Raw genomic sequence first — 22,900 nt, 5'->3', positions numbered from 1 at the left:
GAGCTGCAATTTGACCCCCTTAACATACTTCAAAACTCACCAAACTGAACGCACACATCATTTCTCCTGATGATTGAGGGAACCCCTCATGAAACAGGCCTGTAGAGATGAAGTAGTCTTGTGATTTTTTTCCCCACACATACATATATTGCGCTCTACGACGGTATCGAGCACTATTTTTTGGATAACCTTATTAAGACATATATATATATATATATATATATATCCTGAAAATATGCAAATAAAACTGTGTTTAGATAATTGATACTTCAAACTTGCATAAATAAATATTAAGGAATATAACATAACTTGGCTTCTGAGAGTTTCAAAATGTAATGAATAAAATGCTAAAGTTGTTGATAAACAAGCAATTATTTTAATAATTAAATATGGTCATTTTAAATGAATTATTATGATCATTTAAAATTAATTATTTCAAATATGTTTATTTTCATGTATAATTCTAATGGCTGGATGTAAAAAGGAGTCAGAAAAAATACAAATAAAAATACAATTAATTTTGATGTTTTTAGCAAAATATAGTAAAAAAAAATGTTATTTTTATCTCGTCTGGATGATTTAGTTCTTGTCACCCTGTTGTCCTCACTCAGGTTCGCATGGAGCTGGAGGGGGCGTGGCCTCCAGCTCCGGCTGAAAATCGGGAGATTTTCGGGAGAATATTTGTCCCGGGAGGTTTTCGGGAGAGGCGCTGAATTTCGGGAGTCTCCCGGAAAATTCGGGAGGGTTGGCAAGTATGACACACTTACAATTCAGTACGTACATCATGTAGTGTTAGAATATTCTACAATATATAACCTTTTGCTCTACATCTATTCTACTTACATCCACTTGACAAATCCCTTAAGATTAAAAAGTACATCACACACACAAAATGTTTCCTTAAAGACAGGCCACTTTGATGTCTTAACCTGTGTTTTATCCTTCCTTGCTACGTCAAGGATGCTCTTGTTAAAAAGTCTTACATGTTTATGTTAGGATTACTGCGATACCAAAGCTCACCTGTGTCCGATAGAAGGAACAAAATACAGGATTTAAGGCGTCAAAGACAAATCATTTTGCAAAGTTCCAAAGTAAACATCACCAAGAAAAATGAACATACCGGGCTTGTCTGCCCCTGCATGGAGAAGACTTCCCCATCAGGGCTCATTCTTGCACCTGGCTACTGCGACCAACGCTGTAACATTTACCTGTCAGTCTGTGACCATCCATCCATCCATCCATCTTCTTCCGCTTATCCGAGGTCGGGTCGCGGGGGCAGCAGCCTAAGCAGGGAAGCCCAGACTTCCCTCTCCCCAGCCACTTCGTCCAGCTCCTCCCGGTGGATCCCGAGGCGTTCCCAGGCCAGCCGGGAGACATAGTCTTCCCAGCGTGTCCTGGGTCTTCCCCGTGGCCTCCTACCGGTCGGACGTGCCCGAAACACCTTCCTAGGGAGGCGTTCGGGTGGCATCCTGACCAGATGCCCGAACCACCTCATCTGGCTCCTCTCGATGTGGAGGAGCAGCGGCTTTACTTTGAGCTCCCCCCGAATGACAGAGCTTCTCACCCTATCTCTAAGGGAGAGCCCCGCCACTCGACGGAGGAAACTCATTTCGGCCGCTTGTACCCGTGATCTTGTCCTTTCGGTCATGACCCAAAGCTCATGACCATAGGTGAGGATGGGAACGTAGATCGACCGGTAAATTGAGAGCTTTGCCTTCCGGCTCAGCTCCTTCTTCACCACAACGGATCGATACAGCGTCCGCATTACTGAAGACGCCGCACCGATCCGCCTGTCGATCTCACGATCCACTCTTCCCTCACTCGTGAACAAGACTCCGAGGTACTTGAACTCCTCCACTTGGGGCAAGATCTCCTCCCCAACCCGGAGATGGCACTCCACCCTTTTCCGGGCGAGAACCATGGACTCGGACTTGGAGGTGCTGATTCTCATCCCAGTCGCTTCACACTCGGCTGCGAACCGATCCAGCAAGAGCTGAAGATCCTGGCCAGATGAAGCCATCAGGACCACATCATCTGCAAATAGCAGAGACCTAATCCTGCAGCCACCAAACCAGATCCCCTCAACGCCTTGACTGCGCCTAGAAATTCTGTCCATAAAAGTTATGAACAGAATCGGTGACAAAGGGCAGCCTTGGCGGAGTCCAACCCTCACTGGAAACGTGTCCGACTTACTGCCGGCAATGCGGACCAAGCTCTGACACTGATCATACAGGGAGCGAACTGCCACAATAAGACAGTCCGATACCCCATACTCTCTGAGCACTCCCCACAGGACTTCCCGAGGGACACGGTCGAATGCCTTCTCCAAGTCCACAAAGCACATGTAGACTGGTTGGGCAAACTCCCATGCACCCTCAAGGACCCTGCCGAGAGTATAGAGCTGGTCCACAGTTCCACGACCAGGCCGAAAACCACACTGTTCCTCCTGAATCCGAGGTTCGACTATCCGGCGTAGCCTCCTCTCCAGTACACCTGAATAGACCTTACCGGGAAGGCTGAGGAGTGTGATCCCACGATAGTTGGAACACACCCTCCGGTTCCCCTTCTTAAAGAGAGGAACCACCACCCCGGTCTGCCAATCCAGAGGTACCGCCCCCGATGTCCACGCGATGTTGCAGAGTCTTGTCAACCAAGACTGTGACCAGTTTTGAATAAATCTAGTTCAATCTTCCAGCTGACCCGATCCGTGATTGTTCAACAAAAGGATGCGGTACACTTTACACTTAGTTCCTAAAGGTGACAATCCATTCATGTAAATCACAATATTTTCTTGCTTCCCCTTATTTCTAATTGTGAATAGCAACCACTCAAGTTATTCCCTCGCCTTTCGCTAGAAGCCAAGTCGGCGACGATTGAGAGTGGTTAGGATTCACTCTATTTTCCAGTGTGGGTACACTTGTGCACTCAAAATGCTGAGTGTAAGTACAGAAGTGCACAGCCATAGACGCCGACCACCCTCAATCATTTCCAATTTTGTCTGACAGTGAAAGGTGAGACTGACTGGAGTAGTTTCAATTCCCAAATAAAGCTACAAGCAGCGATGATCGGGGCTTTGGGTCGGCGGGCACACATGATGCAGTGCGGTCACGTCCTTTCCCATGACCCTACTGACCATCAAACATTTTCAGGAAGATTGATGCATGTGGAAGGAAGTTATGTTTATGTCAGCTCTAACCTTGAATCCTTCAGTTTGGAAGGAGATCTGATCATTTAAAGCGAAGAAATGACAGTGTCAGCATAATTGTATCTAAGTTATCACAAAACTTTTGTGTTTCAATGAGTTCCCGGCGAGCAGACAAAAGCTGTCTTTGATCTTACCAATCAAACGGCTTGTAAAACTCCACTGTGTAGGATGGGAAGCGACATGAAGGCGTCGGTTTCTTTCCTCTATTGTAATCCACAGGAAGATTTTGTCTTAACCCGAGATCTACAAAGCGTAGAGGAAGCAGGACCTGACTCCCCTCCAGGCACCTTTTCTTTGCACTGTTTTACGACCTTTTCTTTGAACCGTTTTGTGACCAAAGGCAGCGGCTGTTTACGACCCCCCTTCCTTTAGAAACAGCTGTTGCCATGTAATCAGGGGAAGTCCAAATAAAAGAGGAGGCGTACAATCTTTCGTCAGAGCGCGGTGGAGACTGGACAAGAGTACAGCCCAGACGTTTCTCCTCAATTGAGCCAAATTTAATTTGGTCTCTGTTTAATTCCTTGCTTCTTGTCTTGTTTAATAGATGTCATCAGTGTTTGAACCTGACAGACAGTTTGATGGTTGATGGCAAGGAGCACTTCTCGCCGCAAGGCTTCGCCCAACCACGGATAGGTACATCAACATTTCAACCAATTCTGATCAAGATCTGAATTTGTGGAGCTAAGTTATAAATGTTGAAATATTTGTGGTGAGCCATCAAATCAAAGTTTGCTGCCATGCCACGCCCACATCCTATGGCGTAGGCGACATTTCTTCGCAATTTATCGCCTATCAGTTTAGCATCTGTCTCTGGTCACCTAAGGGGAAGTAATGACAGTTTCATTGGTGATGGTAAGGAGCTGTTTTTGCCACCAGGCTCCACCCACTAGGAATAGGTACGAACAGGTACCGACACTGTCATTATCATTTCTACCAATTAAGACCAAGATCTGAATTTGTGGAGACGAGTTATTAACATTTGGTGTTTTGTTGCGAAGCGTCAGATGAAAGTTTGGCTCCACTGGCAGAGTTAATTCCCAACTTATCATCACCCATCTGTCGAGTATGTGTCATTTTAACCGCAGCTTATTCGGTCCAAGTCCCTAGAAGGAGTTAGTTAAAGTACGACCCCTGTTTGTTTTCAAGAGGGCCGACTTCCTGTTTGTTTTCAGGCATGGGTTCTTGAGACTTTTACGTGAGTCTTGTCCTGATAGACGTCCCCAGCGATGTTCGTGATGATACGTCAAACTGATGGCAAGGGCTCCTTTTTTTTTTCAAATTTTCAACAGGCGCTAGAGCACAGGTGTCAAACTCAAAACCCAGGGGCCAAATCTGGCCCGCCACATTATTTTACGTGGCCCACGAAAGCCTGGAAATAACATGCATTCATTTATTTTCTTACTAAATATAATTGTTCTTTCCCTTTTGACATTAAATATCATGTACTGCATGCAATTGCATATATTTTAAAATTCAAAAATGATCAAAATCAAAATATTATATTATCAATTTATTCCAAAAATATTTTTTGTTAAAATAAAAATACTGTACTTAAATATCTGCTTGACTCATGATTTCAAAACAAATGATCAATCAAATTGTAGACGGTAAAATTGACACTAGATTTGACGGTTAATAAGAGGTTTTTTTTACCGTAAAATCAACATTGGTATTGGTTTTTTTTTCATACACAGTAAGACGCTAAAAAACAAACAATAAAAAACATTAAAACAACAAGATTTTACTGTAAAAAAAAAAACGGGCATCTATGTTGCTTAAATTTTACCGCTAAAAACTGTGGTGTTGTTTCTCCATTCCATTCCTTTTTTTATATGCTGTAAAAAAAAAAACACTGCTTTTACTGTAAAATTCTGGTGACTGAGCTGCCAGTTTTTAAAGTAAAATTAAAATATTTTTTTCCAGCTTATGTAAAAAAATATATTTTTAATGTATTATATATATATATTATATATATATATATATATATATATATATATATGTATGTATATATATATATATATATATATATATATATATATATATATACATATGTGTATATATACATATTAGAGATGCGCGGTTTGCGGGCACAACCGCGGAGTCCGCGGATTATCCGCGGATCGGGCGGATGAAATTTAAAAAAATGAGATTTTATCCGCGGGTCGGGTCGGGTCGGGCGGTTGAAATAAAAAAAAAATTAGATTTTAAATAGATTCAGGCGGGTGGCAGTTAAACCAATTGGGAAATATATATACATAGTTAAATGTTGTTACCCACATACGAAAAACGAGCAGGCACCTGCAGCATATGCCACAACAGAAGAAAAAAAAGAAAAAGAGATGGACACTTTTACGGAGCGGAGAAGGCCCCCGACGCCTCGTCGGGGTCCGGGACCGAGGCCCCTTCCCCCGAGAGGGCCCCACCGGGAGCCGTAGCTGAGGCGATCCGCGAGATGGGCCCGACGCACGTCCAGGGTCACCACCGCGCCCACCGCACCGACACCCCGCCTCGTCCGCCTTCGCTGCGGCCGGCGTCACGCGCAGCAGGTAAGCAGCTTACCTGCCCGCCACCCCCTTGGCCGGGGGCTCGTAACAGGGGTCACTCCGCGCGCAGTGCGCTCACGAAAGGGGTGGGGCTCACCCTGGTTGATATAGACAGCAGGACGGTGGCCATGGAAGTCGGAACCCGCTAAGGAGTGTGTAACAACCCACCTGCCGAATCAACTAGCCCTGAAAATGGATGGCGCTGGAGCGTCGGGCCCATACCCGGCCGTCGCCGGCAGCGAGACGCGCTTGGAGGTGCGCTCAGCGCGGCTCCCATATGATTGCGCACTGGTGTGCGTCTGGGCCGTGACAGCGTGGCACGCATTGAATGTCTGTGCTGCATTGGATCAGTCTCCTTTCTTTAACAGGCAAAAGCTTTATAACCTCACTAATGCCTTGCATCGTCTATATTAGATATATAACAACGGGGGGGTGCGGGCGGGTGCGGTTCTGATCAAATGTTACATCGGGTGGATGGCGGATGGTTGACGACTTTCTGATGCGGTTGCGGATGAAATAATTGCCTATCCGCGCATCTCTAGTATATATATATACATTCATTACTCATTGGAGGGCAACCATAACTGCGATGTGGCCCTCAATGAAAACCAGTTTGACACTCCTGCGCTAGAGAGTCAATTTGTGTTCGGGAACCCTAAAATCTTCAAAGTTTTCGTCGGAACGGACGCATTTGCAAAAAATGGTGAGTTTTCGTGCATGTTAAGAGTGGGAGGATATTAATAAAACAAAGCAAATTCGATAGGGACTTCACAGCTTTTGCTATTCGGGCCCTAATTTAAAAGGAGTAGTAGAGGAAGCGAGTAAACATTGTTATTATCATTTACGGTACTGTATTTTTCGCAGTATAAGTCGCACCGGCCGAAAATGCATAATAAAGAAGGAAAAAAAACATATATAAGTCGCACTGGAGTATAAGTCGCATTTTTTGGGGAAATGTATTTGATAAAAGTCAACACCAAGAATAGACATTTGAAAGGCAATTTAAAATAAATGAAGAATAGTGAACAACAGGCTGAATAAGTGTACGTTATATGAGGCATAAATAACCAACTGGTATGTTAACGTAACATATTATGGTAAGAGTCATTCAAATAACTATAACATATAGAACATGCTATACGTTTACCAAACAATCTAATCGCTAAATCCCATGAAATCTTATACGTCTAGTCTCTTACGTGAATGAGATCAATAATATTATTTGATATTTTACGCTAATGTGTTCATCATTTCACACATAAGCCGCTCCTGAGTATAAGTCGCACCCCCGGCCAAACTATGAAAAAAACTGCGACTTATAGTCCGAAAAATACGGTAAGTGCACGATGCACACGGTCAAAACTGCAGCCCTCAGAGTACTAACTGAAGTGTACTGACAGCAGGCCTGGCCCTAATCAATCTGGCGCCCTAGGCAAGATTTTAGGTGGCGCCCCCCCACATCGGCAGTGAAGTGTATATACTCACAAGAACCCGAATAGCTTTGTCTTTGACCTTTTTTTTTTACTTACAACTATACCTAATATATAAAGGGGTGGAAAAGTGACTATTACCTGCAGGGCAAACATTAGCTAACCAGAAGGCAATAACAATGTAAACAAAAAACACCTGCTTAAAAGATCTAATACCTGAGGAATGTAAGGTGGGAGTACTGTAATTACCTAACGTTACATTATTATTTTCCATAACAATTTAGCCCCCTCCACAATATTAACCCGACGTTAAAACAGAACTAGCTATTTATTGATTAGCAATTGCCGAATCATGTAACATTAGCTTAATGCTAAAAAGCCAGGTTACTATCACATTCTGTAACAGACAAATAATTTCATGTAGGCTAACGTTACCTACCTGCTACCTCTTGTCTTTTCTCGTTTCTACTCCTCTTCTTTTCTCTTTTTTCTTCCCAGGGCACCTGACAGTTTTGGCCGTTTTGACATCTTGTGTTGATTTTTTGATGTGGTGACGTCCAAAAAGAGTCATGATACGGGAAGGGAGGGGGTGGGGGGGGGGGGGGGGCGTAATGTTGTAACAAATAATATTTCTATTAAATAGGCTTTACTTTGCATTTTAATTAACGTGAGATTATTTTTTGTATTTAGAAATAATAGTAACACATTTTTTTTTTCTCTCCAACATTTGTGGCACTGGCATGGCGCCCCCTGATGGACGGCGCCCTTAGCATTTGCCTATACGGCCTATGCCACGGGCCGGCCCTGACTGACAGAAGTCCATTTGAGAGCGAGGCAATACTGTTTTTGTGCAGGTATATAAAAGTAAAGACCATAACGGTAAGATCTTGTGTTCAAATTGGCGTGCATAGAAGTGTTAGTCTACTGTGGTGGGTCGTATCCAGCTGGCAGGAAGCCACTGTGGCTCGTCCTGCGCCTCTTGTACGGCTGTCAGCAACTGGAGACAGGACTCCTTCAAGTCCTCGTTGACGATCACATGATCAAAGAACTGTGCGTAGTGCAACTCCATCTTGTGGGCGGCCTCCTCCATCTCCTGGAAGTCTTCATCCTATCAGAGTAAACGGGGTTAAACAGGCTCACAGCTCCACCTGAGTGCGTTAGAAAGAGAGGTTGAATCATAGCACAGCGACGGTGCTCACTTTGAACGGGCGGTTGATGTGGTAGTCAGTGGTTATGTAGGAGTTCTGTCTCGTCTCCCTCAGTTGCTCCGGCGGCGGCGGCTTCACGTAGATGATGTACGCCCGCAGGTCATGTGTTCTCACCGCCTGAATGGCCTGAAGACAAGTGTGAGGTTCTTTCCCAATGACAATTTCCCACAAGTAACCATCATTTTGTAAAGTATGGCTATCTACAAACCCCAAAAGCAGTGAAGTTGTCACGTTGTGTAAATGGTAAATAAAAAAGAGAATACAACAAATCCTTTTCAACTTATATTCAATTGAATAGACTGCAAAGACAAGATATTTAACGTTCAAACTGGAAAACTTTGTTATTTTTTGCAAATATTAGCTCATTTGGAATTTGATGCCTGCAACATGTTTCAAAAAAGCTGGCACTAGTGGCAAAAAAGACTGATAAAGTTGAAGAATGCTCATCAAAGACTTATTTGGAACATCCCACAGGTGAACAGACTAATTGGGAACAGGTGGGTGCCATGATTGGGTATTGTCGGAGGCAGATATTTACATACAGGTAAAAGCCAGTAAATTAGAATATTTTGAAAAACTTGATTTATTTCAGTAATTGCATTCAAAAGGTGTAACTTGTACATTATATTTATTCATTGCACACAGACTGATGCATTCAAATGTTTATTTCATTTAATTTTGATGATTTGAAGTGGCAACAAATGAAAATCCAAAATTCCGTGTGTCACAAAATTAGAATATTACTTAAGGCTAATACAAAAAAGGGATTTTTAGAAATGTTGGCCAACTGAAAAGTATGAAAATGAAAAATATGAGCATGTACAATACTCAATACTTGGTTGGAGCTCCTTTTGCCTCAATTACTGCGTTAATGCGGCGTGGCATGGAGTCGATGAGTTTCTGGCACTGCTCAGGTGTTATGAGAGCCCAGGTTGCTCTGATAGTGGCCTTCAACTCTTCTGCGTTTTTGGGTCTGGCATTCTGCATCTTCCTTTTCACAATACCCCACAGATTTTCTATGGGGCTAAGGTCAGGGGAGTTGGCGGGCCAATTTAGAACAGAAATACCATGGTCCGTAAACCAGGCACGGGTAGATTTTGCGCCAAGTCCTGTTGGAACTTGAAATCTCCATCTCCATAGAGCAGGTCAGCAGCAGGAAGCATGAAGTGCTCTAAAACTTGCTGGTAGACGGCTGCGTTGACCCTGGATCTCAGGAAACAGAGTGGACCGACACCAGCAGATGACATGGCACCCCAAACCATCACTGATGGTGGAAACTTTACACTAGACTTGAGGCAACGTGGATCCTGTGCCTCTCCTGTCTTCCTCCAGACTCTGGGACCTCGATTTCCAAAGGAAATGCAAAATTTGCATGGTTGGGTGATGGTTTGGGGTGCCATGTCATCTGCTGGTGTCGGTCCACTCTGTTTCCTGAGATCCAGGGTCAACGCAGCCGTCTACCAGCAAGTTTTAGAGCACTTCATGCTTCCTGCTGCTGACCTGCTCTATGGAGATGGAGATTTCAAGTTCCAACAGGACTTGGCGCCTGCACACAGCGCAAAATCTACCCGTGCCTGGTTTACGGACCATGGTATTTCTGTTCTAAATTGGCCCGCCAACTCCCCTGACCTTAGCCCCATAGAAAATCTGTGGGGTATTGTGAAAAGGAAGATGCAGAATGCCAGACCCAAAAACGCAGAAGAGTTGAAGGCCACTATCAGAGCAACCTGGGCTCTCATAACACCTGAGCAGTGCCAGAAACTCATCGACTCCATGCCACGCCGCATTAATGCAGTAATTGAGGCAAAAGGAGCTCCAACCAAGTATTGAGTATTGTACATGCTCATATTTTTCATTTTCATACTTTTCAGTTGGCCAACATTTCTAAAAATCCCTTTTTTGTATTAGCCTTAAGTAATATTCTAATTTTGTGACACACGGAATTTTGGATTTTCATTTGTTGCCACTTCAAATCATCAAAATTAAATGAAATAAACATTTGAATGCATCAGTCTGTGTGCAATGAATAAATATAATGTACAAGTTACACCTTTTGAATGCAATTACTGAAATAAATCAAGTTTTTCAAAATATTCTAATTTACTGGCTTTTACCTGTATATCCGAATTTAAGTTGTACTTCTTTCATTTCTTAGTCATATTTGAAAACAGCTCGTGTTTTCCATTTCTTCTCTTGATGCTCTGTCAGCAAGTAAACTGTGTATGTTAACCTTGAGTTCTTTGGAATGTATTATGGCTAGGGAGACGTTGTGCTTGTATTATGGCTAGGGAGGGGGAAGGAAAAGAGGGGTTTTTGGCGTTGGGAGGACAGACCATTTTGGGAGGCGCAATAGAATGTTCTAGGGTTAGACTGGTCTCAAAATGTATATTGGCAAAGCTTTGAAAATATACAACAAAATACCGTATTTTCCGCACCATAAGGCGCCCTGGGTTATAAGCCGCGCCTTCAATGAACGGCATATTTCAAAACTTTGTCCACCTATAAGCCGCCCCGTGTTGTAAGCCGCATCTAACTGCGCTAAAGGAATGTCAAAAAAACAGTCAGATAGGTCAGTCAAACTTTAATAATATATTAAAAACCAGCGTGATGTGGGCGCGCATGGAGTCGTATATCAACATGGACGAAGCTGCGTGAAAAAAGCCACCCGGCTTCTTCGCGTAAACTTAAACTTACCTTAACCACTCGCTCATCTTTTCTTCATCCATCCCTTCGAGTTAGCTTTTATGATGACGCCGGCTGGAAAGGTCTCTTTTGGCAAGGTCTTCCTTTTGAATATCACCATGGGTGGAAGTTTCTGGCCATTAGCATGGCAAGCTAGAACCACAGTGAAGGATGACTTCTCATTCCCTGTGGTGCGAATATTCACCGTACGTGCTCCCGTTGTATCCACAGTGCGGTTCACAGGAATATCAGTTGCTGTGAAATAGTAATCCGTGTGAGGATGGAGAAATTGCGTCTTTTCATGAACCGGATCCTTGTCGCTTAGTAGGAGCCATTTTGTGGTCTTTACAGATGTAAACACACAAAGGAAATGAAACGTACGGTAATATCCGCGCGCTTTTTCTTCTTCTACGCGGGCGGGTGGTTGCTTACAGTAGAAGAAGAAGCGCTTCCTGTTCTATGGGGGCGGGTGCTTACCTTGGCGGTTGCTTGCGTAGAAGAAGAAGCGCTTCCTGTTCTACCGGGAAAAAAGATGGCGGCTGTTTACTGTAGTTACGAGACCGAAACTTTATGAAAATGAATCTTAATATTTATCCAGATATAAAGCGCACCGGGTTATAAGGCGCACTGTCAGCTTTTGAGAAAATTTGTGGTTTTTAGGTGCGCCTTATAGTGCGGAAAATACGGTACCTATTCTGTCTCTGGTGGTTTTTCAACTCAGCTTGAAGTGTCGTAAAGAGCTTGGGAGCGAATTGTGACTTGAATTCCCTGGGAGGAACAACTGGTCCAAAACGCAACAGTATAAAAGTAGCTTCCATGAAATGCTCAGTCATTCACAAATAAGGACGGGGCGAGGGTCACCACTTTGTCAACAAATGCGTGAGCAAATTGTTTTAGAACAACCTTTCTCAACCAGCTATTGCAAGGAATTTAGGGATTTCACCATCTGCGCTCTGTAATATCATCAAAAGGTTCAGAGAATCTGGAGAAATCACTCCACGTAAGCAGCTAAGCCCGTGACCTTCTACCCCTCAGGCGATACCGCATCAACAAGCGACATCAGTGTGTAAAGGATATCACCACATGGGCTCAGGAACACTTCAGAAAACCACTGACAGGAACTACAGTTAGTCGCTACATCTGTAAGTGCAAGTTAAAACTCTACTATGCAAAGCCAAAGCCATTTATCAACAACACCCAGAAACGCTGCCGGCTTCGCTGGGCCCGAGCTCATCTAAGATGGACTGATGCAAAGTGGAAAAGTGTTCTGTGGTCTGACGAGTCCACATTTCAAATTGTTTTTGGAAACTGTGGACGTCGTGTCCTCCGGACCAAAGAGGAAAAGAACCATCCGGATTGTTATAGGCACAACGTTAAAAAGCCAGCATGTGTGATGGTATGGGGGTGTATTAGTGCCCAAGACATGGGTAACTTACACATCTGTGAAGGCACCATTAATGCTGAAAGGTACATACAGCTTTTGGAGCAACATATGTTGCCATCCAAGCAACGTCTTGTTCATGGACGCCCCTGCTTATTTCAGCAAGACAATGCCAAGCCATGTGTTACAACAGCGTGGCTTCATAGTAAGAGTGCGGGTACTAGACTGGCCTGCCTGTAGTCCAGACATTGAAAATGTATGAAGGCTAAAATATGAGAAGGGAGACTGTTGAACAACTTAAGCTGTACATCAAGCAAGAATGGGAAATAATTCCACTTCAAAAATGTGTCTCCTCAGTTCCCAAACAAGTGTTGTTAAAAGGAAAGGCCATGTAACACACTGGTGAAAATGCCCCAGTGACAACTTTTTTGCAATGTGTCACTGCCATTAAATTCTAAGTTCATGATTATTTGCAAAGAAAAATGTAGTTTCTCAGTGTGAACATGAAATATCTTGTCTTTGCAGTCTATTCAATTGAATATAAGTTGAAAAGGATTTGTTGTATTCTCTTTTTATTTACCATTTACACAACGTGACAACTTCACTGGTTCTGGGTTCTGTACTTACATTTGGTTCAATGTCAATCACACAGATCTTCCCGCTGTTTAAAACGTCCTTCACTGCTTCCCTGCTTGTGCCGTATAGATTCCCTTTATACCCGCCGTACTCCAGGAACCTGCACGTCATTGTGGGTGAAAACAATAACACTTGGTGTCAAAATGAGTTGCCGCCACCGCTTGGTGGATTGTCGGTGCATTAAAACATACAAGTATTATTATGGTGTGTGTATAAGGTAAGACATATTATCTGCCGTTTTGTTTCGCAATATTATGCAAAAGCAACTTTTCTTACCTTATGGAACCTTCTGATCTGTATTTGGGATCTGCATAAGTCCTGAAAAATTGCGCGTGTCCACCTTTGTAGTCCGTGTAGACACCATAGTCTATAAGCTTCTTCTTTGTCTCTATCTTCTTGTTATGTGACATTCATCCTCCACTGTTGCCATTTCTAATATAAAGTAGTGTAAAGTTCTTACTTATATCTGTCAGGAAACTCACCATGAAAGCACTAAAACATACCGGTGTAGTGACTTTACATTATTCACCCAAGGAACTTTAGTTATTAGAGAGTTCCGGATGGTGTATAGTTACATTGTTGTTGTTTCCGAATGAGGAGATGCTGCTCCGTTATTGATTGAAGTAAAGTCTGAATGTCATTAAAACAGTTAGCGCCATCTTTTGACACTTCTTCCACTCCCGTCCTTGCACGCTACACCGCTACAACAAAGATGACGGGGAGAAGACGCTGCCGAAGGTGAGCCACGTAAATAAGACCGCCCACAAAACAGCGCAACCTGAAGCGACTGTCAGAAAGCGACTTGAAGATGATGTATAAAACATCATCTATGCAACATTTTGACCAAAGAACCAGCATTACATGTTACGTAGAACACTAGGAAGTGTTTTTAATTTAGAAAAAAATAAAAAGTAATATGAGTCCTATAATGCGCCTTATAATCCGGTGCGCCTTATATATGAAAAAAGATCGAAAATAGACCATTCATGGGCAGTGCGCCTTATAATCCGGTGCGCCCTATGGTCCGGAAAATACAGTATATTATTTATATTGTCAGGGTGACTCACCTGCAAAAGCCACATCAATTTAGTTGTTTTAGCACTGACGATCTCTGCATGGTATACACTTTGTCTTGTTCTCCATAGCGTCAAAGGTGAAATGTGTCCATACTAGAGATGCGCGGATAGGCAATTATTTCATCCGCAACCGCATCAGAAAGTAGTCAACCATCCGCCATCCACCCGATGTAACATTTGATCAGAACCGCACCCGCCCGTTGTTATATATCTAATATAGACGATGCAAGGCATTAATGAGGTTATAAAGCTTTTGCCTGTTAAAGAAAGGAGACTGATCCAATGCAGCACAGACATTCGCGTGCCACGCTGTCACAACCCAGACGCACACCAGTGCGCAATCATATGGGAGCCGCGCTGAGCGCACCTCCAAGCGCGTCTCGCTGCCGGCGACGGCCGGGTATGGGCCCGACGCTCCAGCGCCATCCATTTTCAGGGCTAGTTGATTCGGCAGGTGGGTTGTTACACACTCCTTAGCGGGTTCCAACTTCCATGGCCACCGTCCTGCTGTCTATATCAACCAGGGTGAGCCCCACCCCTTTCGTGAGCGCACTGCGCGCGGAGTGACCCCTGTTACGCGCCCCCGGCAACAGGGGGGTGAAGGCGGACGAGGCGGGGTGTCGGTGCGGTGGGCGCGGTGGTGACCCTGGACGTGCGTCGGGCCCTTCTCGCGGATCGCCTCAGCTACGGCTCCCGGTGGGGCCCTCTCGGGGGAAGGGGCCTCGGTCCCGGACCCCGGCGAGGCGTCCCTTCTCCGCTCCGTAAAAGTGTCCATCTCTTCTTTTTTTTTTCTTCTGTTGTGGCATATGCTGCAGGTGCCTGCTCGTTTTTCGTATGTGGGTAACAACATTTAACTATGTATATATATTTCCCAATTGGTTTAACTGCCACCCGCCTGAATCTATTTAAAATCTAATTTTTTTTTATTTCAACCACCCGACCCGACCCGCGGATAAAATCTAATTTTTTTTAATTTCATCCGCCCGATCCGCGGATAATCCGCGGACTCCGCGGTTGTGCCCGCAAACCGCGCATCTCTAGTCCATACTGTGCATGTACTCTTCTCTTTCTCTCAGGCATACTGCAGCAAATGGTATAGTTTTTACGGTGGAATATCCACCAACTCTACCTTACATTGTGCTTACCTACGAGCATGCCTCTATATTTCTAGTTATTAACGGGGACGAAATGAGAAGGTCACACCTGTTTTTGTACACCATGTTGTCAAATTCCTCTCGGCTGGTGAAATGATATTCTCTGCCGAACTTCTCGTATCCTTTGGGTGCTCTCGTTGTGTCTGAGAGAGAAGAAGAGACATGTTTGCCATTTGAGTTCTTCTTAGAGTCACGCTGATTAAGAGCATTTCTACGTCACATACGAGGTATTGCGCCTTGGAAGGTGTTGGGATTCATTTCAATCAGGCACCTGCGCAGTTCATTCACTCCCACACCTGATGGACCTGCAGCAGACGGAAGTTGTGACAAAAGTGTATTCTCCAAAGGTAGTGATGGGTTGATGAGGCATCATGAAGCATTTCGACACATTGCAAAACTGTATTGATACTGTGTCGATACTGTGTCACTAAATACTGACATCTGCTGGACATTAAAAATCCCTACAGGCAACCTATGGACCGACTCAACTGACACTGATTTGATGCCCTAGTACAGGGGTCACCAACCTTTTTGAAACCAAAAACTACTTCTTGGGTACTGATTAATGCGAAGGGCTACCAGTTTGATACACACTTAAAAACACCTACTCAGTGGCCTAGTGGTTAGAGTGTCCGTCCTGAGATCGGTAGGTTGGGAGTTCAAATCCCGGCCGAGTCATACCAAAGACTATAAAAATGGGACCCATTGCCTCCCTGCTTGGCACTCAGCATCAAGGGTTGGAATTGGGGGTTAAATCACCAAAATGATTCCCGGGCGCAGCCACCGCTGCTGCCCACTGCTCCCCTCACCTCCCAGGGGGTGATCAAGGGTGATGGGTCAAATGCAGAGAATAATTTCGCCACACCTAGTGTGTGTGTGACAATCATTGGTACTTTAACTTTAACTTTTTAACTTAAATAAATAAATATATTGTCACACGTAAGTGTGATTTAAACAAGAATAGCTAAATAAATACATTTATATATATATATATATATATGTATATATATATATATATATATATATATATATATATAAAAATGGGTATTTCTGTCTGTCATTCCATCGTACATTTTTTTTCCCTTTTACGGAAGGTTTTTTGTAGAGAATAAATGATGAAAAAAACACTTAATTGAACGGTTTAAAAGAGGAGAAAACAAGAAAAAATTTAAAATAAAATTTTGAAACATAGTTTATCTTCAATTTCGACTCTTTATAATTCAAAATTCAACCGACAAAAAGAAGAGAAAAACTAGCTTATTTGAATCTTTTTGAAAATTTTTTAAAAAGAATTTATGGGACATCATTAGTAATTTTTCCTGATTAAGATACATTTTAGAATTTTGATGACATGTTTTAAATTAGTTAAAATCCAATCTGCACTTTGTTAGAATATTTAACAAATTGGACCAAGCTATATTTCTAACAAAGACAAATCAGTATTTCTTCTAGATTTTCCAGAACAAAAATTTTAAAAGAAATTCAAAATACTTTGAAATAAGATTTAATTTTGATTCTACAGATTTTCTATATTTGCCAGAATATTTTTTTTTAATTTTAATCATAGTAAGTTTGAAGAAATATTTCACAAATATTCTTTGTCGAAAAAACAGAAGCTAAAATATTTATTATTCTTTACAATAAAAAATAAATAAATTTACTTGAACATTGATTTAAATTGTCAGGAAAGAAGAGGAAGAAATTTAAAAGGTAAAAAGGTATATTTGTTTAAAAATCCTAAAATCATTTTTAAGGTTGTATTTTTTCTCTAAAATTGTATTTCTAAAAGTAATAAGAAGCAAAGTAAAAAATAAATGAATTTATTTAAACAAGTGAAGACCCATCCATCCATCCATTTTCTACCGCTTATTCCAAGTGAAGACCAAGTCTTTAAAATATTTTCTTGGATTTTCAAATTCTATTTGAGTTTTGTCTCTTTTAGAATTAAAAATGTCGAGCAAAGCGAGACCAGCTTGCTGGTAAATAAATACAATTTTAAAAATAGAGGCAGCTCACTGGTAAGTGCTGCTCTTTGAGCTATTTTTAGAACAGGCCAGCGGGCGACTGATCTGGTCCTTACGGGCTACCTGGTGACCGCGGGCACCGCGTTGGTGACCCCTGCCCTAGTATATACAATAATATAAACCAAGTCATTGTATTTCATTTAGCATTATTTCATATCTTCATTTAAATAAAAATATATTTTTATCTTTTTTAGATACAGTCAATAAATAATGTGAACATGTATCATAACATGGAAATCTAAGAGAACGTGTTGTGGATGATTGTGGACTGGGAATTTTTTTAATTTTATTTTTTACACATTTTTATTAAAAAAAAAAAAAAAAGTTTTTCTGACGTCTTACATTTTAGACGATTGCGCTTCTTAGTTATTATTTCACCGGCTGTAGAAAAGACACGCTCACAGGGCACAGAGGAGGCGTCAGTGCGACACAGTTGGCGTATCGGTCACGTGACCAAAACAGCTCATGATCGGTCACGTGACTTTCTAAAAGCGGTACGCGCACCGACACAGGGTTTTGCTCTATGAGCTCGACGCATGCGCCGATGCATCGGTGTTGCCGGACCCATCACTATCCAAAGGTATATAGGTAAGAAGGAATAATATGTACCTAAGAGGGCGATGAGACGGTGCACATCATTTCTGCTGCGCTGGTAGCGCACCACCTCCTCGTAGGTGCAGATGAGGGCGCTGTTGCAGCTGTTAGGACAGTGGGTGGGGCAGGACGTTAGGGTGGTGCTGCGCCGCCTGCGACAAAGACGCAAGCTGTGCCTGAACCCAGCTGAGAAAAAAAAACCATGTTACGCTATCTACAACTTGTAAATAATTCTGTTTAAGTCCAAGTGAGAGTTTGAAGACACACCTAAGTACACGCCCACAAAGTTGCTGCTTAAGTCATCACCCTCTGGATTGATAGGAAAACAAATGGGAGACAAAAAAACACAAATCATTCCCTTCAGTAGACTTCAATAATAGAAGTACACTGCAAAAACTGAAATCTAAGTAAGATTAAATATCTCAAATAAGTGAAGTGAATTATATTTATATCAACCTTTTTTGAGCCAAGGCACATTTTTAGCGTTGAAAAAATGCGGAGGCACACCACCAGCAGAAATTGTTAAAAAACGAAACTCAGTTGACAGTAAAAAGTTGTCCAATTGTCGGATATGAATTCAAACCATAACCAAGCATGCATCAATATAGCTCTTGTCTCAAAGTAGGTGTACTGTCACCACCTGTCACATCACACCCTGACTTATTTTGAGTTTTTGGGTGTTTTCCTGTGTGTGGTGTTTTAGTTCTTGTCTTGCGCTCCTATTTTGGTGTTGATTGTCATGTCGTGTACGGATGTACTTTGTGGACGCCATCTGCTCCACACGCTGTAAGTCTTTGCTGTCGTCCAGCATTCGGTTTTTGTTTACTTTGTAGCCAGTTCAGTTTTAGTTTCGTTCTGCATAGCTTTCCCTAAGCTTCAATGCCTTTTCTTAGGGGCACTCACCTTTTGTTTATTTTTGGTTTAAGCATTAGACACCTTTTTACCTGCACACTGCCTCCCGCTGTTTCCGACGTCTACAAAGCAATTAGCTACCGGCTGCCACCTACTGATATGGAAGAGTATTACACGGTTACTCCGCCGAGCTCTAGACAGCACCGACACTCAACAACAACACATCATTTGCAGACTATAATTACTGGTTTGCAAAAAATATTTTTAACCCAAATAGGTGAAATTTGATAATCTCCCACGGCACACCAGACTGTATCTCACGGCACACAGTGGTTGAAAAACACTGATTTATATAGCGCTTTTCTATAGTGACTCAAAGCACTTTTACATAGTGAAAACCCAATATCTCAGATACATTTAAACCAGTGTGGGTGGCACTGGGAGCAGGTGGGTAAAGTGTCTTGCCCAAGGACACAACGGCAGTGACTGGGATGGCGGAAGCGGGGATCGAACCTGCAACCCTCAGGTTGATGGCACGGCCACTCTACCAACCGAGCTATACCGCCCCAAATAAGGGTGATATTTGCTTATTTTCTGTCTGATAAGATCATTCTTCTCACTAAGCAGATTTTATGTTAGAGTGTTTTACTTGTTTTAAGTGTTTTGCTCCTAAATGATCTCAGTAAGATATTACAGCTTGTTGCTGAGATTTGATGACCTATATTGAGTAAAACATGCTTGAAACTAGAATATCAAGTGTTGCAAAGCTGTGTCATCAACACTCACAAGTATAAAACTACTTTTTTAAAGTCATCATTTCTTATTTCAAGCATGAAATAAAAAAAAATCATATTTTGACACAATTGTGTCTCATAATTAAAACAGATGACAGCCAAATGGACTTTGCTGTTTTATTTTCAATGAAACAATAGAAAATATGTACTCATATAGTAGTACAGTTAGCACAGTACAGTAAACTGACAGTTAATATTTAAACATTTAACATTTCTAACAATTTTGAACAGAAATAGTTCATGCACATTCAGATAAATTCTTCAAAATTACAATTAAAACATTTTTGGCCGGAGGCCAGGCTTTATATATGCGCACTAATTGACTGAAAGAGCACGCACTTGGCGTGATGATGTCATGTTATCCATGGAAAAATGCATTTTTAGACAATATGATTCACCTGAGCGGCTAGGAGACCCCGAGAGTAACAAGCGCTTGCCTTGTTGCCTTTCCATTAAGAACAATAAACTAGTTTTTAGTATAAGTTTGCTGGTTTCAAGAAATGTAATGCCGAGCGCATATCATTATGTCAAGATAATGGCACTAGCATTTACTTCATTTAAGAATATTTTTTTAACATATTGAGCAAAAAGTTTTTTTTGTTTTTTTTCAACCAAGAAAACTGTTCTTGTTATTAGTGAGAATATACTTATTTTGAGGTATTTTTGGGTTCATTGAGGTTAGCTAATTTTACTTGTTTTAGAAAGTCTTGACAAGCCAAATTTTCTTGTGCTATTGGCAGATAATTTTGCAGTTCAATTTATCCCAAAAGTTACTCAAGTAGATGTAACGGAGTAAATGTAGCGCGTTACTACCCACCTCTGCTCGTGTGGGTGGCTAACAGAGGTGGGTAGTAACGCGCTACATTTACTCCGTTACATCTACTTGAGTAACTTTTGGGATAAATTGTACTTCTAAGAGTAGTTTTAATGCAACATACTTTTACTTGAGTATATTTATAGAGAAGAAACGCTACTTTTACTCCGCTACTTTTATCTACATTCAGCTCGCTACTCGCTACTAATTTTTATCGATCTGTTAATGCACGCTTTGTTTGTTTTGGTCTGTCATAGTGCCTGCGTTTCAACAAATACAGTCACTGGTGACGTTCACTCCGTTCCACCAATCAGATGCAGTCACTGGTGACGTTGGACCAATCAAACAGAGCCAGGCGGTCACATGACCTGACTTAAACAAGTTGAAAAACTTATTGGGGTGTTACCATTTAGTGGTACGGAATATATACTGTACTGTGCAATCTACTAATAAAAGTTTCAATCAATCAATCAAAAGTGTGAAGGAAAAAAGACCTTTTTTATTTCAACCGTACATCCCGTCAAAAGCCTAAAGACTGACTGCACAGTTCCTGTCTTCACAATAAAAGTGCCGCTCCATCGCGCCTGCGCTTTCAAAACAAGAGTCTCCGAAAGCCAGCGCAAACAAGCTAGCAAGCTACGGAGTTTGCCGCCAATGTATTTCTTGTAAAGTGTATAAAAACGAATATGGAAGCTGGACAAATAAGATGCCAAAAACCAACCACTTTCATGTGGTATTAGACAGAAAGGAGGAACTTTTTTTTCTCCTCCATTTGAAAACGTGGACGCTATCATCACTACTGTCTGATTACAATCAATGCAAGTCATCAGAATCAGGTAATACACCAACTTATATTCTTGTCTTCATGAAAGAAAGGAATCTATATGTGTTAAACATGCATGTATATTCATTAAAACACCTTTAACATGTAAACAAAAACGGCAAAATAAATAAATATAAATTATATACTGTATATATATATATATATATATATATATATATATATATATATATATATATATATATATATATATATATATATACATATGTGTGTGTGTATGTTACTCATCAGTCACTCAGTACTTGAGTAGTTTTTTCACAACATACTTTTTACTTTTACTCAAGTAAATATTTGGGTGACTACTCCTTACTTTTACTTGAGTAATAAATCTCTAAAGTAACAGTACTCTTACTTGAGTACAATTTCTGGCTACTCTACCCACCTCTGGTGGCTAAAGTGCGATACTGCACACTCACAGTTTCCGAGTACTGACAGCGGACTGCATGTTGCCTTACTTTATCAATGTGAACGCACATTTGCACTCAAAATGGTGCAGGTCACATTAAGAAGCCTCTACTAGAAAGGTACATTTTCTTATCATGTCTAACTTGAAAAGAGAAAAACGACTAATGCAATGTTGTTGAATAAAAGATCCAATGTTTAACCTCTCACCGTCTCTGAGTTCCTCTGACGTGCCGCATCAAAAAGCAGATAAAAAGAAGCAAATTATACAAAAAAAATGATAACATAAACATATCTATATTAAAAGGAAGCTTGGGTGTACAAGGCAAAGCATATTCATCTAACAAAGACTTACCTACCAGATTCAAAGGCTTCCTCATCTGGCAGAGAGAGAAAACAAGTGTGGAGTTATTGAGAAATGTGTTTTTTTACATCACGATTATGCTCTGGGAGAAGAGTTAATGCCCCCACTCCACATCTATTCCATAGTTATCATCTCTTAAGACTGACAGAGTTCAATATTTATCAAAATGCTTGTTTAACCTATCAAGTCATTTACAGGCTGAATTTAAGGCTCTGTAGCTTGGTTCCTATCTACCATCCCCAGCATGCCCACAACACTCCTAACTTAGATTTGATATCAGGGAAACATCGTTTACTGGATTGTACCGCTCCAAGTGTTGTATGCAGGGGACCAAAGATTTGGAACCGGCTTAATGAGAGCCTCAAGATGCTGTATCCATTCTCCAACTTCAAAAAGAAACTAAAAACTTATCTATTAACCACCTATATTTAATGCCTCATGTGGGGTAGACTACTGTTGGGTTTTGCATGGTTGAATGAATGTATGAATGTATGTATGTGTATGCTTGCTTTAGTATTATTATCTTGTGTTAATCATATAGCGTTGTTTTTTGTTTTGTTTTTTGTTGTTGTACTTGCTACCATGTTCCATCATTCCATGTACCGTATTTTCCGCACTATAAGGCGCACCTAAAAACCACAAATTTTCTCAAAAGCTGACAGTGTGCCTTATAACCCGGTGCGCTTTATATATGGATTAATATTAAGATTCATTTTCATAAAGTTTCGGTCTCGCAACTTCGGTAAACAGCCGCCATCTTTTTTCCCAGTAGAACAGGAAGCGCTTCTTCTTCTACGCAAGCAACCGCCAAGGTAAGCACCCGCCCCCATAGAACAGGAAGAGCTTCTTCTTCTACTGTAAGCAACCACCCGCCCGGGTAGAAGAAGAAAAAGCGCGCGG

The 22,900-nt window shown here is 41.7% G+C and overlaps 1 protein-coding gene across 1 annotated transcript in view; it reads right to left on the bottom strand.

Moving 5' to 3' along the window:
- Window positions 1-7,827: 7,827 nt before the first annotated feature.
- LOC133571071 (MAGUK p55 subfamily member 4-like) overlaps window positions 7,828-22,900 on the bottom strand; it is a 35,951-nt gene continuing 20,878 nt past the window's right edge. Inside the window, exons 14-22 of the mRNA XM_061924092.1 lie at window positions 21,996-22,016; window positions 21,847-21,861; window positions 18,201-18,242; window positions 17,949-18,119; window positions 15,540-15,620; window positions 15,365-15,458; window positions 13,077-13,185; window positions 8,378-8,512; window positions 7,828-8,286 (exon numbers count right to left, since the gene is read on the bottom strand). Coding sequence (XP_061780076.1) covers window positions 8,095-8,286; window positions 8,378-8,512; window positions 13,077-13,185; window positions 15,365-15,458; window positions 15,540-15,620; window positions 17,949-18,119; window positions 18,201-18,242; window positions 21,847-21,861; window positions 21,996-22,016 — 860 coding nt within the window. The 3' untranslated portion in view covers window positions 7,828-8,094. The remainder of the gene's footprint in view (window positions 8,287-8,377; window positions 8,513-13,076; window positions 13,186-15,364; window positions 15,459-15,539; window positions 15,621-17,948; window positions 18,120-18,200; window positions 18,243-21,846; window positions 21,862-21,995; window positions 22,017-22,900) is intronic.

Source organism: Nerophis lumbriciformis, linkage group LG28 (genome assembly GCF_033978685.3).
Source record: "Nerophis lumbriciformis linkage group LG28, RoL_Nlum_v2.1, whole genome shotgun sequence".
NCBI lineage: Eukaryota > Metazoa > Chordata > Actinopteri > Syngnathiformes > Syngnathidae > Nerophis > Nerophis lumbriciformis.
Note: the sequence above shows the minus strand (reverse complement) of the source record. Positions and strands in the feature narration are given on the sequence as shown.